This window comes from Panthera tigris, chromosome A2 (assembly GCF_018350195.1).
Source record: "Panthera tigris isolate Pti1 chromosome A2, P.tigris_Pti1_mat1.1, whole genome shotgun sequence".
Taxonomy (NCBI): Eukaryota; Metazoa; Chordata; class Mammalia; order Carnivora; family Felidae; genus Panthera; species Panthera tigris.
In genome coordinates this window covers 31,358,243-31,376,520 of record NC_056661.1, presented here as the reverse complement: position 1 = coordinate 31,376,520, position 18,278 = coordinate 31,358,243, and the positions used below count along the sequence as shown (strand labels likewise).

Here is an 18,278-nt window from a genome sequence, read left to right as displayed (position 1 = left end):
GCATTTTAAAGGAAAACTCAGGACAGAAAGGAGGATGGTAACATTTTCGTAGTTTATACGTAAGTTAGACTGTATGTTACATAGTATTTTTCTGGAACTGGAAAAATAAGTATCTCAAAATCAGATTATTTTAAAGTGGCTCTTTAAAATTTAAGAGCCACCGATTGCACAAGCATTTTTATTTTAATGTTTGTTTTTGAGAGAGAGAGACAGAGCGCGAGCAAGGGAGATACAGAGAGAGGGAAACACAGAATCCGAAGCAGATTCCAGGCCCCAAGCCGTCAGCGCAAAGCTCGACGCTGGGCTCGAACTCAAGAACTATGAGATCATGACCTGAGCTGAAGTCGGACACTTAACTGACTGAGCCACCCACGCGCCCCTACATGAGCATTTTAAGAGTATTCACACATATACCAAGGAAACTTCTGGACTTATTTTCAATCCACACAATTTAAACCACAGTAAAGGGTAGGCTCTCATTTTAAATCTCTCTGAAGAAATACTTTCAGTCTTCAAAAATAACAGACTGATTAGGAAACAACACTATTCCCCTGGAGAGGACACTGGAAGCAAAACGTCTCTTACAGTGGCAGTTTGTAACAAAAGGCTCCACGTTTCCTGAACGCGAGGCGTACTTCGTCCCTTCATCTACAATACCCACAACGCTCCACGGATCAGATCCCCTCTTGGGGCAATGCCATCGATCCCAGCTCCTTGCACTCACTCACCAGTGCGCCCAGCCCTGTCGAGGAGCCCACCTACCTTGCATGTCAAAGACCGGGTGCAGGGCTTCTTGGTGTCGAGATCAATGACCCCACAGTGTATGTCAGGATCAAACTCTCTTTCTGCCAAAAGCACACAGACATTACAATGGGCTCATCGATGGGCTCATCCTTCATTAGTTTTGACAACAGTAGAACGATTCTCAAAACAGGCACATTCTAACTTGAATAAAATCTACGACATCATCAATAAATATAAAATAGACAACGTGCGAGTGCTGCCAAGCCGCAGCAAGAGACGCCACAAAGAGCGCGGGGGACTACTGCCATCGCTTGACAGGAAAGGAAGTGTGCGTGTCAGCGTTCCTGCCGCGCTCCATTCAGAAAGACACCGCTCGAAAGCTATTTTTACATCACCCACAGACACATGTACTTTAAAAGCAAGAGTGAAGAGCAAAGGCAGAGCACCTAAGGAACTTCCACGTAAAGCTGAAGCTGACCAGTTTTGAAAAAGCGGACCTGCAGACAGCAGTCCATTTGCTTCCTCGTGAATAGCCAATTACATACAGAGAAACACGAAGAGAAAAAATGTGAAGTTACCTGATAATCTCTTATTTAAAAATTTCCTGTTACTGGAATTATCTTCAGACTTTTTTTCCAGAGTGGATGGTGCGGGAAGCCCTTTGCCATTCAGAATCTGTCCAGGTGAAGGCAAGGTTGGCTTTGGTATCGAGGGGCAGTTAAGGCCAGGCTTGACTGAGGAACTCACAGTAGCAGGACAGGTCGGCCCCACCGTAGATTTCAGTAGTGTGCCGTCCATCTTCGGATGAATCTTCTCCACTTTGACAGAGGGCGTCATGCTGTCACAGGGGGAAGCGGAACATCAGCACCCGAGTGCGCCAGCAGCCCCAGGTAAAGGGTGAGCTAGAGGGCTGAAGTCAGAGCCCGGATCTACCCACGCCCTGCACAGGGCTAGGCTCCCAAAGGCGACTTCTGAAAATGTGTCAGGACTACCCAGTAAACTCAGTACGATTCACGTTCATTCAATCTAGAAGCCCTTCTGGTGAGGCAAAAAAACTCCAGCGGACCATCAGATTGACGTGGTCTTTCATCATCCAGGACAATCTTACGCATGAGTCCACAGGGGAACTAAGCCTGATACCCAACTCAATTCCTGCAAGACGCAAAACGGCAAAGGGTCTAAAAGGACCAGAGACTATCTGTAAAACCTTTAGAGAATATCTTCAGAGAACTATCATTTTAAAGAAAGGATCCATCAAAACAAATCAAACTGAGTGAACAGGGGCAAGAATAACTGGAGTTAGATAGTATGTCCAAGAAATGTCACTAAAGACATACATGAATTCAAATGAGCCTAACCAGATCTCTGAGAAGAGGCTCTCTGCCCATCAGTGAGGGACACCCATGTTTAGTTATGTAATGTGTCACTGAAGTGATAATTCTCTAGTCTCTGAAAAAAGTTTCTATAATAAGAGTTCATAATATAAGTGTCTGGCACACAGCTGGTGAGCACTGAATACCTGTGCCACTAAGAAAGAATTAATTTTTCTGGGAATCTTACTGACACTAGCATTTGGATGGCAAATGTTGGTATGGAGCTACCAGTTGGCCTGGTCCCCCTCTTAAACCCAGCTCCAAATAAAGAAGATTCAGACTGATGAGGTTTTCTAAACTTTGTTCAGTAGAGTCCGTGCTCAAACAGCTGTTAAGCTGGCGAGTGACTTACACATAGCACTGGCATTTTCTTTGGCTTTCGGAAAGGTCCAGGAACAAAAGCCAAGCTTGCTGTACTTGTACTTCTGACAAATGAGCAGAGGCGGGGGGGGGGGGGGGGGGGGGGGGCGGGGCTTAGCAACCAGGACAAACAGCACCAAACAGCTGTACCTGGAACAGCCCGACAGCAAGAGACGCACTGCAAGAAGCGATGGCCTCTCCCAGCTGGCAAGGTCCGTGAGCGGCAGCAGGTGCTAGATACTGCCCTGAGATTAGCCAGGTTAGCAGACCTTGGGACGGAGATGTGGGGCATACCCTCCAAAGGGAGGCAGGCCAGGGAAAAGCCACCCGCCACCAGGGCTGAGGGCTACCATGACGAGGCAAGATAGGTTTCTGTGGAGTACGTGGCTGAGCCCTCACGTGACCGCACGGCGCCTGGCAGCCTACAAATCCACTGTGCAAACATGCCAAAGCCTTGCCTGGTGGTGTGAACTTCCTCTGGTCTTCCCTCATCACTACTGTGATGTGAACCCAAGACTGGCGGGGGGTGGGGTGAGGAGGGGATGGGAGGAAGGCATTGTTTCCCTGTCTGCTTTGCAGGCTCCAGAAAATCCCAGAACAGCATCTGGGATTCACCTCACTTTTTTATTCCTACCGTTATCAATGGTAGCAGCAGAAGCACCAGTGTCCATTCATTTACTGTCTCCTATGGGTCAGACACGACGCCAGGCGCTTGAGACTGCTGTATTAATTCTACTTCTCCCAATAACTGCACACTGGCTGTTACTCTCCAACTGTGAGAGCAACGGGGCCTTGTTCAAAGCCCTGCAGTTAGAAAGTGATAGAAAGGGCGTGTGAACCCAGGCCTGTCTGCCTGCAGAGTCTGGCTAAAGCTCCTCGACTGCATTACGTGTCCTTCATCCTTATCTGCAAAATGGGCATAACAACCAGACCTGTTTCATAAGGTTGTTGTGATAATGAAATGACAGCCCACAAAAAGAGCCAAGTTTCCACAGCTGGCGCACAAGAAAGAGTCAATCAGTAAGTACCGCTGACCTTATTACTGCTGTTGCTGTTTTGTGAAGTCTCCCAAAATACGACAGGGAAACAAAAGGAAACAACACACACTTGACTTTCCCCAAAGCAGGAGCTCTTTCACATGATTCACAACACTTTCAGGTGCTACTGGTGTGCCCAGTTCCACAACAGGCAGGGAAGCTCGAAGAACCCTCTGGGCCATACTCACATTCTACCATGGGGGGCTCTACTTTGCTGAATGGGATGCATTGGCCTGGTGTTCCCCCTGAGGTGCAATTTCTCTTTGGGTGATTTCAGCAACTTGGAACTTAATGAGGATGCGCCTAGAACACCTCCACTGGAAGAACGGTTGCTTCCACTTCCGCTGCCTCCTTTGCTTTTGGACAGAGAAGGGAAGAAGGGAAATACTGAAGTGGGAGGAGCGGCCCAAGAAGGCTTGCTGGACGAGCTGTGTCTTCTTTCTGAAAAGAAAAACAGGAAAAAAAAAAAAAAAGACACTGTTTCAGGCAAGTCTCCAATGGAATCCTGGAAGAGTCCCCTGAAATCAACACATTTAGGTTCAAATATGCGTCACTAAGTGAAAATATATTTCACTCAGCAGCTTTCAGAAACGGCTTATCTAGGCCTCACAGACTTATTTAGGATTCTAGGAACTGGTCCTTCTGCTTCGGAAACATCTCAGCATAAAGCGGTTTATCACACGCAGATAGCCATTAGGAAATTAAAGAGCCATTCTAAACCTGAGAATATTTGGTTTTGTATACTAGAAATGAACCTCACTCGCTCCAACAAGGAGTCAGAGAGGCAAATTATTCGTTCATCCACGCAGCTATACGAGCTGACACCACACCGATTCCTTTCTTCCTTTCTAGCACAGCATCTTTCCAATTTTTTGAATCGCAAATGTCAAAAAACGAGTTGTACCTTAATTTTTTTTCTGTCACTACCCACTAGCATGTGACGCCAAATAAGAATGTTTCTAGGGTTATTTTATCATCCTCTGAACCTGTGCTGAAATTTTCCAGTGAATCACTTTACTCCCTCTTTTGTAATAATCTCACTTGGGTACAGATGGCATAGCTTTGGTTCACACTGCTAAGATGCCAAAGGCAGAAGACAAAAATACCACGAGGAGCTACGCTGGTTTTTTAAACCCGGAAGTAATTCATAGTTAAGTACAGACTACACAGGTTTACCTGAAAATAAGTCTACCCACTGGAGAATCAGGTTTTCTGGTCATAAAGCAATCCATACTAAATAAATTGAGAGCTGCTGAGGAATGGTACTATCTGAAACAAGTCAATTATTTAGGAACTTTATCTACTTAAGAACCTTGTGATGACTGCCTTTGATTAAACCTGTGATTTAAAATGACACATGGCAAAATAAATAAATTAAATTAAAATAAAATGACACATGGCTTAGCTTTAAGTTTTAAAATGTACGTGATCCAACATTTACTTACCACTTCACAGAAGCTATATGAATATTTAAAAAATTAAGCAAACTGGAATCAGTGACTATCAGCACCGCACAAACGGTTTATTTCTAAAGTCTTTTTTTTTTTTTTTTTTTTTAACCAGTCCTGAGGCTCTCTGGGAAGCTGAGATGACTTATTCCCAGAAGGCCATTAATTCAACAATGCTTTATGAGGTATTTAAGAACCTTCCACAACAGGACAAAATTATAATGCTGATCTACAGACAAAATTCCAATTGTCCAACCAGACCGTACAAAGGCCACAAGCAAGTTAGGATGGCTAAAATGATAGTGATTTTTTTTTAGGTTTATGTATTTATTTTGACAGAGGGAGTGCAAGCGGGGAAGAGCAGAGAGAGAAGATGAGAGACAGAATCCCAAGAAAGCTCTGGATTGTAAGCGAGGAGCCCAATGCAGGGCTCATACCCATGAACCATAAGATCATGACCTGAGCTGAAATCAAGAGTCAGACAGTCAACTAACTGAGCCACCCAGGCACCCCTAAATTGACAGTGATTTTAAGCGCCTGTTGCTTTTGTGTTTTGGTTTTGTTTTGTTTTGTTTTGTTTTTTTACTCTGATGAAAGCTGTGTGCATGGAAAGGAAAACTAAAATAACTTAAGTTTAGTAACTTTCCAAATTTGGCATCTGAGGTTTTGGTTTTTTTTCTTCTTTTCTAATTTAGTTTCTCTCCCCTCTGTGATCCCCAAACACTATCTGAATATCCTTCCAAAGCACCAGCACTTGTCAGGCAGGACCATAAAAATCTGTTTCCAGTTCTGCCGCCTTCCTTGGATGGTGAAACTTCCTGTCTGGGTCATCTCTGCCTCTGTGAGACCTGGATTGGAGCAGACCTTCGCTTAACATGTGCACCATCAGTGCAGCTTGTCTTGTGAGGAGGAGTGATTTCAAACAGCCGTGGACCAGTAGTTCTCAACCCTGGCTACCCAGTGGCATAACCTATGAGCTTAAAAAATACTGATGCCTGAGTCCCACCCAGAGAGATTCTGATTTAACTGGTTTGGGGTGTGGTCTGGGTATGCAGGCTCTTATAAGTGCCCCTGTGTGATTCCACTGTGCAGTCAAGGTTGAGAGCAGCCTTATACCAGGCTAATGCTCCAGAACCATTAGCCACGGCTGAGTAAGTTAACACTTGTAGGGCAATGAGAACACTGCCTGGCACATGGTGCTTTCTATCAGGGTCTATTAAATAAAGCTCACTGCTGCTACCTGTCCTCAACTACTGCTTTCCGGACTTCCATCAACTGCAAATTATTTCCATCATTCTTACCAAAGCCACATAAAATAGTATTTTTTACTTAATATCTTTATTTAAATTATCAGCTCTACTGTTCTCTCCTCCTCCTCAGTCATTAGCCAGTCTCTCTCTGGGGGTATCACTGGTATTTTGGACAGGACAATTCTTGTATAGGATTTCAGGATGATCAGAGGTCCTGTCCCCTGCCCCTTAATCAGCACAGTGGTGCCCCTCTGCCAGGGGCAGCCTGAACCTACCCTCCAATCCATTCTCATATCACCCAATGTGACGCAGGGTACTACCCTCAACTGGGAACTATCTCTCCAAACAACAGTGTCTATGAAACAGTAGGTCTGATGAGCTTGTTATGTACTTTTTCTATATACATTCAAATAAATATTAAAATACTCTTCCATGGTCACCCACAGAAATCATCCTGTTTCTCATGGAGGACAAGTGTGTGCTGCAGGAGTAATAATACCATGTTTGTGGTATGAACAGGGAGAAATCTCCCAACTAAAACTTACTTTTATGAAGTACACCCCTTTTACTATTCTCTGGGGATCAGAATTCTCAAGCAAGTGTCTTAGAGTAAATGTGATTTTAAAGTATTGGAAAAGTATTTTCTCTTGATATCAAGTGATATAAATAAGATTCTCAATCTAATGAAATACAGTTTTGCTCGTAAAGCTTATTTTCAGAAAGTAAATCTATTCTGAAGCCACTGATACACTAAGGCACAATTTGAACATAATGAAATACTGCATCTGCTTTCACAAGATTTCATCTGCAGAAAGTACTGTGCCAACGCAGAAAATGACACCTGGCTGCACCGAGTCACATGGGCATACACAAAACACAGCCCTCCCCCAAGCATCCACCATGCATCCCAGTTCACCCTGGATGTGAGGAGCCACGCCCACCCACAACTGGTGCTACAACTTTCCCTTGATCTCAGATAACCTCCGTCCACTACTTCAGAGTAACTCACAGGCTGCAGCTCCTCCAACACCTGCTTCCAGAAGCAAATGTCGGTTCGTTTTCTAGTATTCACCTATTTTTAACCATTTAATCTATGGAAAACTGTGCTACTGTTTCTGTTAGGTTCCTATCTTTTTTGTGTGAGTCACTAATGAAGTTTTGAGTGCTGTGCCCGTAACCCCATTCCCCTAATGAGTCTCATGTGGATTCTATTACACAATGTTGCACAGTGCAGTAATTTCTTAGGAATGTGTGCTGTAGGACAGCAGAACTTTCTTCAAGTCTGTCCTTGTAATTCTATGTTCCCATCATAGTCCATTCCCGCCATTTTCTTCAGCTGATGCTTCTTTTCTAGTCTATTAACACTCGTTTCGGGGATTTTGCACTAGAAAAATCAAGGATCAAAGCTTTCTAGCATTAAAAATCAGCTGGTGTATCGATAACATTTATATTTTCGACTTCAGTAATAAAAGACATTTAAAAACTAAGAATGGCAATCTATTACATGAATTTCTTTCATTCATTAAAACTTGAAACAGATTGCGTCTGTGTGTGTGTGTGTGTGTGTGTGTGTGTGTGTGTGTGTTGCACACGCACGTGTGTGCTCGTGTATGTTAACGGATTCTGGCTGAAAAGTGCCAGCTCAAATCCTTGTCATGCTGCTGAATAAAGTTGTTCCTTCACATCATGGTCTGGTAACTTATTCTCTGGAAAGGGCGGCATCTGGCTTACTCTCTGAGAGAAAGCAAAGAGGAAAAAACATTTAATTACAGCTCAGTTGGAATCTCCCCATCCTTTCACTGTGGGCCTTTATTTTTCATAAGATTTTAAACTGGGCTTCCAGCTTAAAAAAAAAAAAAAAAGTGTTTGTTCCTAGATCAAAAGAGAAATGGGCAAGTTATGGGTAGGGTTAGGGACCTTTTATTAAGTGGGCAAACTGGTGGCCAGGCGCTAAGCATAACTGCAGTGTGGCTTGGTGAGGAGTCCAAGTTGAGTTTTCAAAGCACTCCTCTCTACAGGGTCTGGCACCAGCTCAGAGAAGGCATACTCTGTTGTCCCTGGATGAGAGGGGCACTTTGAATGGCTCTAGCAAAGGGAGAGATAGTTAGGCAGCCCAAAAGACAGACAGTACAGACAGGGAAAGAGCACAGAGAGGCAGACATGGATGAGTGTGTGTGTTGTTGGGGGGGGGGGGGAGGGAGGGGCGCTGGGGGTTTGGAGTAAACAGGGCAGACAGACGTGAAGAAAGAGGTAGAGGTGAAAGGTGGAAGGTGGAAGAGAGGGAGAGAAAAAGAGATTGCGTGCAAGTGTATAAGAGATGGATGCGTCGGACTTTCTTCCCCCTTGTGGCTCGAACATGTGATGGCACTGAAGGGAGCAGCAGGGTATCGGGGAGGGTAAGGTAGAGGATAGCTGTCTTTATGTCTTCCAAAATGGAAAGCAACCAAGAATACTGAGCTTGCAATCTGGGATTCACGCTGAGGTTTAAAAATATACATATGTACGTGTTGATACCCAGGTACAAACCAAAAAGGAGTTCAAAGCAAATAATTAGATCTCCTTAAGTCATAAATAAATATTGCTTTGAAAATAACGAAAAATAATTCTGATGCACAAGTGTAAAAGTTAGGGCACAAACCTAAAAAGCTGTCAAAGCAAATTTTAACTTCAAACAATTCATTCTTGAAAAAAATCTACAAGGAAATACATCAAATTTTAAGCGGTTATCCCTGGGATTAGGGTGTGTGTGTGTGTGTGTGTGTGTGTGTGTGTGTGTGTATGTACATTTTTTTTTTTTTTTGAGAGAGAAAGCGCAAGCAGGGGAGGGGCAGAGAGAGAGTCCCAAGCAGGCTCCACGAGGGGCTTAATCTCATGACCCTGAGATATGACCTGAGCCAAAATCAAGAGTTGGACACTTAACCGACTGAGCCACCAAGGTGCCCTGGGTCTATTTTTAAAAACTTCTGTATGTTGGGGCGCCTGGGTGGCTCAGTCAGTTGAGTGTTCAACTTCAGCTCAGGTCATGATCTCATGGTTTGTGAGTTCAAGCCCCGCATCAGGCTCTGGGCTGATAGCTTGGAGCCTGGAGCCTGCTTTGGATTCTGTGTCTCCCTCTCTCTCTCTGCCCCTTCCCTGCTTGTGCTCTCTCTTTCTCTCAAAAGTAAATAAACATAAAAAAAATTAAAAAAAAACCTCTGTATGTTAATTTGTCTATAATGAATTATGATTTACTTGATTATACTTTAAAAGGGGGGAAATATTCATTTGGTGTTCTAGCCTCAATTTCACACATGCCAAAATAAAGGCGTATTATCATTTGTGAGCACAGAATCAATCTGTCCCATTCTCAATGGTTATCAGGTAAGAGCAGGCAAGAGCATCTCACAGCAATTAAGACCACTTCACAAACTTGTTTTTGCTCAGGGCTCTTTTCACTAATGTTTTATATTTCAAACAACTGACTGGTTAGAAGTCTCACCTTCAACAACATTAACAACAGCTGTCACTGTCTATTGGGCATAAACCATGTGTCAGGCACCACAATGTGTAACTTACAGACGTTATCTCATTCAGTTTTGGCCATCCTTCTACAAAGCAGATACTGTTATGATCCCCTCTTCCAGATGAGCAAGCTAAGGCTTTAAAGGACTCATGTTGGTTGCCCAACACCACCCAGTTAGTTAAAAGGCATAGCTGGGATGCAATCCCAGGCAGGCTGACTCTCGTACCCAGGCTGGGCCACACTATATTCCACCTGTCCTTGTGTGGTGTTATTAGCAAGCCATAACACATGGTCCAAAGGCAGGCAGAAGGGAAAGGGGGAAGGGGGAAGGGGGAAGGGGGAAGGGGGAAGGGGGAAGGGGGAAGGTTAAAAGGCATAGCTGGGATGCAATCCCAGGCAGGCTGACTCTCGTACCCAGGCTGGGCCACACTATATTCCACCTGTCCTTGTGTGGTGTTATTAGCAAGCCATAATACATGGTCCAAAGGCAGGCAGAAGGCAAAGGGAAAGGGGAAGGGGAAGGGGAAGGGGAAGGGGAAGGGGAAGGGGAAGGGGAAGGTGAGGGTTGGGGCATATATCAGTAAGAGGCCCATCCATCTTCCCAAGGGCTCAGCAAAATAGGCTAACCGCCAGCACAAAAGACTGCAAAGGTTCAACACACAAGGTTGAGACAGAATATTAGTAAATTCAGGATGGGGATCCAGAATCTGTTTAAGGGAAACCCAGGTTGTTGTTGAGATTTTATCTTTCCCTTTTGCAAGCTATCTATCCTAAAGATAAGCTATGCATGTCAGCCAGGATAGCTTTTTTCTTTTTTTCCTTTTTTTGCTCAGGAGGGTTTTAAACCATCAAAGATGGTTTGCAGAGTGAATTCTGGTAGAAAAGTACCCGTCAGGGCTGTCTTTCTTGCTAAAAAGAATCATTTTACAAAGTTCCCAGATGGGTCTGTTTTACTAAGAACAGCGAATACCTATTCTATAGGATTAGGCTGGCCCCCTCTGGACCAACACAATGCATGTTTCTGGTCATTCTCTGGTCTCTGGCCAGTCATGGCTGCCTTTCCAGTAAGGGATCAGAGCTGTCAGGCACAGTGTTGATGTGAGCTAAGTAATTAACTAGCCTGAACAGAATCCAAATTAAATTAAAAAAAATACTTTTGCGGGGGGGGGGGGGGCAACTCGGTTAAGGGTCCGACTCTTGACTTTGGCTCAAATCATGGTCTCACAGTTTGTGAGACCAAGCTCTGAGCCTGCTTGGAATTCTCTCTCTCTGCCCCTTCCCCACTTGCTCTTGCTCTCTCTCACAAAATAAATAAATACACATTAAAATATACATAAATTAAAAGTACTTTTTAAATAGATTACCTAAAAGAGCAAGAACTTTGGAATCAGAGACAGACGGGTTCAAAGCCGTGCTCTGCAACCTACTAGCTGGTAACACTGGGCAATAACCTGATTCCACCCACTTTGGCAGCCTCTTCATCTGTCGTCAAACCTACCCTGCAGGGCAGGGCTATTGGGGATTAGCTAAAGGAGAGTTTTAGAGCCCAAAGCTCAGGGCCGACTACAGACCAGGCACTGGGAACTCAGCAGGCACTAAGACACATGCCCCCTGTTAATTCAGCTAATGCCAATTACAGACTCCTGTGAGAAAGGCATGCTGATTATCAAAGCAGGCAGAAATCACTTACAAACAAACCTAACCCACTTTATCTTCTCCCGTGGAGTACAGGTAGAAGCTACATATTTAGTTTCTGTGTCAATCCAAGCTCTTCTCATAAAAGCTCAGAGGAATAACTTTTAGAATTCATTCACAAATGATTACATTCACACCAAACAAAAAAGGAATGCTCATTTGAGCTAAAGTTATTTTGAAAATAAAAATTTGGTTCATTTTCCTGATGGAAACGAGTCATATTCAGGAGGAAATGCAGGTGATGGAACGGAATGAAGGGAAGGTCTCAAATTCAGCTTATGGATCCAAAGGCGGATATTTTAGGCAGATTATTGAAGAAATGATTCCTAAAACTCACCAACTTATCTCTAAATGAAACTCACCCTTTTGGACAGATCTGGTCAGGTAAGGTTAAAAAGAGTGTGTACTCTGTATGCAATGGCCTTATGAAAAATATCAATCCACACTTTAAGGAATGTATGATTTCATGGGGTCTTTGACAGTCCCATCCCACTAATACTCTAGAATTGCTCCCTTTTAAAATAAGGGGTTTGTCTGTTTGTTTTAAATAATCAAGCTCACACATGGCTATAAAACGTTAAATGCACGCATATGGATTATTTGGCCAGGCATAGCAAGTAATCCCTGCATGTAACAAAAGGTTCAGTTTAGAAAGTTAGGGTCATTCATTTAAGCAGGCCCTTCACAGAATTTATTAAATTGCTTATTTTGATATCCAGATTGAAAAATAACTGAATGTTATACTGCCAGCTCCCAATTAACCCAAACTGTCATAAGTGCACTTTCGGGCTGCCAACACAACTCCTGAAGGGTCAGCTGGCATTAGCGGTCTTTCTTAAAGATGACCCCTATAAAAACATCTAAGGTCAGGAAACTATAAAGGAAGACTACATATATATTTTTCAACTCTCAGAGCGTCTTCCTTCCACATCTACTTTGCACATCAGTGTTTTCCCTAAGACTTTTGACCTTCAAAGCTGAATCCCATTCCAGATCTTTTGTCGTTTCTGCACCTTACCTAGACTATTATTTACTTAATATATTCTTCAAAATTCAGTGACTGACTAGGCATATCTAATTTAGCATTACCCTCAGCAATTTCTGTGAAGCCGTGACTTCGGTTTGACAAAGTACTTCTGTTTTTTTCCTAATAATTATTAAAAAACAAAACAAAACTGGCATACCATGTAAATTCACACCATGGACATGAAGCATTAATGATGTGCTCACTACTTCCACTGTCAGCTTTTCCCTGTAAACTTCCTTCTCCTTATGTAAAGGCACCCGCGTGTGTCTGACCAGCAAACGTGTTCCTACCCTACTCCCTGTCCTCACAGTTTCTCTTTAACCCAGATCTGCTTTTTCTTTGATCCAACTTCTTTAGGGTCCCTGGACACTTGATTAGACTACTCCAGAGAGAGCCTGGTGTAGTCTAATGCTAAAAAACACCCAACGGACGAAGACTGTCTCTGTAACATTCAAATCTCACATTGGGGAATCCCAAACTGACCTCTGACAGGCAGTGCCTCAAAGGACAATTAGCCAAAATTGGAGCTGGGAGGCAGCCTCAGAAAAGCATGCTTAGGTGGGTTACAAACAGCAATGAAAAACAGTGAGGAAGAAAAACTCTTTACCACAAAGCACTCAGCATCATTTCCACTAGAGAGATTTAATTGAAAAGGATGATTTCAACACTGGCTGCCCTAACAAATTAGTCTCCAACTGCGACTTCTGCCAAATGCATTTCTCCTCCCCCTAATGCAGAGGTGCTTTTAAATTAAAACATAAGGGGAAAGTGCAGAAAAGAGAGTCATTTACAGCACTTGGGCTACTTGAAACAACTTTTCACCAAAGGTCTATAATCAAATTATCAAGCTCTTCAAGCCAGTGCTTTATGATGAAAATAAAAGCCCCACGAAAAGTATTCCGGGTCTCCTGGCACTTCCACGTCTCTGGGCAGGGTGCGCCCTGCAGCATCCCCATTCACACTAGCGGCATGAAAGAGAACAGATCACAAAGGGCAGATTACAAGGGAGAACGACTCGGACTCCAGTGGGGGAAGGGACAGGCGTGAATGGATTGTAAATAATGTTGCTAAGAAGGGAGCAGAAATATGGCAACTTCAAATAATCCTCTTGCCAGGAATTCTTCCCGTGGGGACTGTTCTTTCCGTACTTTGCTTTCAAGTGAGAAATATGAAAAACTTACTGAATATCTGGGGGTCCTCCTCCCCTGCCATCTTAACTTGTGGCTTTTGCAAACACTGCTAAAATGGCTTTTTAAAAATCCAAGTTTTTTTTATTAAAGTAGATGAAATGATAGAGAAAAAAGAAGAGGTGCTGAAGGATAGGTACACCAGAGATCACCTTGGTCGTGAGTGTGAAGCATCATTTCTTCATAATCACCGTCATAAGAAAGCTTGTTTTAAGGAAGAGTGAATGGTCGGAATGATCAGTTCATTTCCTTAATGGGGCCCTTCCTATGCTCTCGCAACCCTGTTCAAGGTACAGACTCTGAACTGCGGGTTATCATCATGATCTCAAACAGGCACACAAAGATGTTTTCAGTGAAAGCACCTTTGGGGAAAAGGCAGCTTCTACCTTGAGCGAAACGCAGCCACCAAACTCTAATTTTCTGCCACCATTTCTGACTATGGGCTATCATGCAACGAATGGCATGCTGGCTGACACTTCTACTTTGCTAACAGCCCTAAGGACCTCTCTCTGCTGTGCTCAGGAAGCACAGTGTTACCCAAAGGATGCTGGCAGAGTATAGCAAGCAACCACCCTGCCTGAAACAAACATGATCTCACCGAGTGATGTGCACAACACTGTCGCCGAATTCATTCCCGTCTCCCTCCCACTCCATCAATGACTTGAAATGTTTGTGTTTCTCCGGTATCGGCATGTGAAAAGAAAAAAGAGCCAAAACCAAAAGTCGACCAGTCTCTAGTTACTTCTGATTTAATCCTCCACTGGTTAGGGAATGAAGCATCCTACAGTTCAGTGATCTAACATTAGAAGTTTAATCTCCCAAAATTTGTTATAGAGCATGTGTGGTTCAGGCATCAATATACTCAGTCCTTCCACAAACTTCTCTCTAGTCACATGTTGGGCCTTGGTCACAGCTTTACCCAAATGAAAGACACAAAGCTATATCAAAATGCAAAAAGGAATTAAAAAAAAAAAAAAGGATGTCTTTACCACTGCAATCCAAATTTTACACACACACTCACACATACACACGTAGGAAAGACAGAATTAAAGGAAACCGGTAAAAGTCAAATTCGAGTTCTCTTTTTCATTGTTTTTGTTTGGTGTGTTTTTAAAAATGAAAACTGCTGTGCAGGAACCCCCACAGGGAACATGGTCTTCCCAGGCCAAAAAAGAGTAGCAAGTCCAAGGTGCAAAGGAACGACGGCATCACCTGCTGCAAAGTGCTGCATCGAGTCGAAGTCACATTCTTATCGCTAGTCCCTGCTAATTCGGTATCCTTTTAATTTCACTTTATTTTGGATGGGGGAGGGAAGGAGACAGTGAACACGGGAACACCAAAAACCTCAAACTCAGAACGCAGTCCAAAATGCCTTCTTCATTAAGCACCCTGTTTAATAAGGAACGGATGATTCATTACCTAACAATGCCAATGTTTTCAATGAGTTTGTAGCATAGGTTTGTTCCCCCCCACCCCCACCTCTGCCCGCAATGCTCCCCAAAAAGAGAAACACAGTATCTGCCCCACTTATAGGTTGGGGCTGTCAACTAATGAACATCAAAAGCAATATTCAAAAAAAAAACCAAAAAAACCAAAAAAAACCCAATATTCAAAAACGAAACTACAAAGAGCAAAACTAAAACCGCCTGACAAAAGAGAGTTTAAAAAAGATAAATTCTAGGGAATTAACAGCAATTTGGTTAAAGGTTTAAGATCTGTTTACAGTCCTTCAAACTGGTAAATTTTAACCTCAATTAAAACTATCCGGTCAAGCTCATTACTGCAGAAGCCATGAAATGTGAATCCAGTGAAAAGTAAAGAACTCAACTGTCACCTCACTCCCTGCTTACCGACAGAAGCACGAGACAGGGTAACTTGGAGAAGAGCCTCCCAACAGAGCTCAAAACAATCAGCTTGGCTGTATCGGCTACCTTGATAACACAACTGAAAAAAGTCGTCCTTTCTGGCAGTCAGTCTGTAATTAAATTTTTATACACTCAATTTAAGTAACTGAATGACTTTCCAGGGCTACTGTTTGTATCTTGAAGTTGTTCTTCCTCTTGACACAGTGTTCTGCTGGAACCTTTGCTATGGATTTGAAGTATCTGACCAAACAGCTTTCAAACACATTCGACAGGAAACACTATGAACTGCTTGTCATAAAACCTCACTTACCACAAGTGAGATAAAAAACAAACAGTTAAAGCGTGTTACAACGTTCCTCCATTTTTAGAGAGCGGCGTAACTAATGCTTTCCCTGTTTTGAGATACGGGAACCGTGCGGTGCAAACCTCAGCATTTTGTTGGAGTTAATAACAAACTAGACTCCTGTCTGCGTTTGAACTTTGTCCAGATCACTCAAATGACATTTCAGAATGGCTCCTGTGGACGGCTTGCAGCAGCTAATCCCCCTTGTTGTGATTACCCGCTCGGACCCACCAGCTCTGCAGAGCTCACTCCCTCTGCCACTCCAGCAACAGACAGCCTAGGGCCTGCTGGCAGGGGAGGCCAAACGCCAGAAGGAAAGAGGCCTGCGCGAACTCCTCCCGCTCTGCTTGCTTCCATGTAATGTTAGCAAAGACCTAACCCACCTCCCGCAAGCTCATCCCCAACCGGGCCCCGGGCCAAGCCCAGCCTCTGAAAACTGCCTCGGAAAACTTACCCAGTGGAGCTTTCAGCCCTCGTGCGGAGGAAGGGCTGTTCTGGAAAGGCTTCTTGTCACCTTCCATTCACATAATCTGGTTGTGCTTCATTGCACACTTGCTACTGCAAGCTTGCATCATGACTTGGGTCTGCCCACCAACTCCAAATATGCTCCATGTTTGGTCTTATGTAACATTTGCTACTACTGTAAAAAGCACTTGAATTACAAAGGTCCTGGCAGATCAACAGAAAACAAGGGGTGGAGTCTAATTTCAACTAATATGGTCATACAAGGCGTCCTGGCTGGTGTAAATTAATCCTTCTATTTGAAAGGCAACTTGCCCAAATGGGGGAAGATGGAATTTATAAATTTAACCTCCTAAAATGCGAATTTACTCACACCCTGATTTTTCTGAATACCTTTAAAATGGACACTGCTGCTTCCAGGTATATTGGAAAATTTATATGATTCATTATACAGCCTACATTTTAAGCCTCGATAAACTGGAAAGTTTTAAAGTCAATGCATTTCTACAAAGAGTCGCAGTCTTTTTCGACATTTTATTTCCCCGTGATCTATACTTAAAAATAACTAAAATTTGTCACTCTGAAGTCTACTTTCCTTTCTTAAATCTAGTAACAAAAATCTTAACTAATTTTCTATGCATATTTGTAAAATACATCTTATTTCAGAACAATTTACACCTGACTGTCTGAAGCCTGGTGCTCAATCATTAGATGACTGACTAAAGCTAGGACCTTTTATACTTTTAATCCAAAAACTTGTCTCCCTAATGACTCTTTATAAAAAACAGTGTCTTCCTGGTCTGTTTCTCTATGTCAACCCTATTATACTCCCCATAAAACTATTCTCCTACTCTCAATCCCCAAATCTTACTGTCAAATAGACATGGAAAAAATGGCCAACTGATCTGAGTTTTATGATGATAAAGGCTGCACACATAAATAGACTCAGATGTCTGATAGTTCAGAATGAACACTTTTAAATGTCAAAAGGAGGGGGGAAATTCCTCTACAGGATCCCATCACCCCATAGAGAATATTTGGCAAGAAGTCATGAATTACATGTGTGGAAAAGATTTGGCCTGGAAGGGGTGGGAAAGAGTTGTGAGGCGTAGGAAATGGTTTCTATTAGAGCAGACACAAATTCTAAATTTATTCTAAAACAAAAGAGTAATAGCCACACTGCTTTATTTTCATGGCAAGCAATCAGATCCTGACCATGGCAACAATATTAAGATCCAGAGGGTTTTCTCAAACCTACTCCCCGCCCCCCCTCCAGGCTTCTTATAATCACATTCACACAATGCAAAGCTATAGTGGTCTTTAAAAGACTCCAGGAGGACACCAGGTAAGGGGCATCAGCAGATCAAGCACAGGATGAAAACATCTTTCAAAATTACTTAGCAAAAATAAGTTTAGATTAATTCACTGAAGGTCTTAAGCTAGAAGAAAAAACTCCATTGCTATCCTACTTGATTGCAACAGGTCTGCACCCACCCACCCTTCCCAAGGGGCAGCTGAGGAATCTCCTTGATGTCATTGGTCACAGGACAAAACAGATAAGGGGCCTTTTCTCAGACGAAGCCGCCGTTCCACATCACTGCACCTGTCAGGCCAGACCCCAGAGTCCTAGCTCTTCTCCCAGCACAAATACGTGCCTTTCTAATGTTCGCTTTTGTGGGGAAAAAATATCATTACACAACCCAGCCAATCCACGAGTTCTGATAATCAAATCTTTCTATAATCCTGGTGAAAACTAGGGTGAATTGCAACAAACCTTGTTCTTTTTTTTTTTTTTTTAAGTTTATTTTATTTATTTTGTGAGAGAGCAAGCACAGGGAGGGGCAGAGAGGCGGGGAGAGAGAGAGAATCCCAAGCAGGGTCCGCACTGTCAGCGTGGAGCCAGATACAGGGCTCAAACTCACAAATCGTGAGATCATGACCTGAGCCACCCCGGTGTCCCTCAGCAAACATCCTTAATGGCTACA

The 18,278-nt window shown here is 43.3% G+C and overlaps 1 protein-coding gene across 6 annotated transcripts in view; it reads right to left on the bottom strand.

Moving 5' to 3' along the window:
- ATXN7 (ataxin 7) overlaps positions 1 to 18,278 on the bottom strand; it is a 140,512-nt gene that overhangs the window by 16,818 nt on the left and 105,416 nt on the right. For 5 of the 6 annotated variants that reach the window (XM_042979347.1, XM_042979346.1, XM_042979350.1 and 2 more), the window contains 3 exons: positions 3,703 to 3,955; positions 1,323 to 1,582; positions 763 to 845 (listed from right to left, as the gene is read on the bottom strand). In XM_042979347.1, coding sequence (XP_042835281.1) covers positions 763 to 845; positions 1,323 to 1,582; positions 3,703 to 3,955 — 596 coding nt within the window. Of the gene's footprint in view, positions 1 to 762; positions 846 to 1,322; positions 1,583 to 3,702; positions 3,956 to 16,285; positions 18,128 to 18,278 lie in introns of those variants that run through there. The other variant, XM_007084366.3, reaches the window with a different exon arrangement.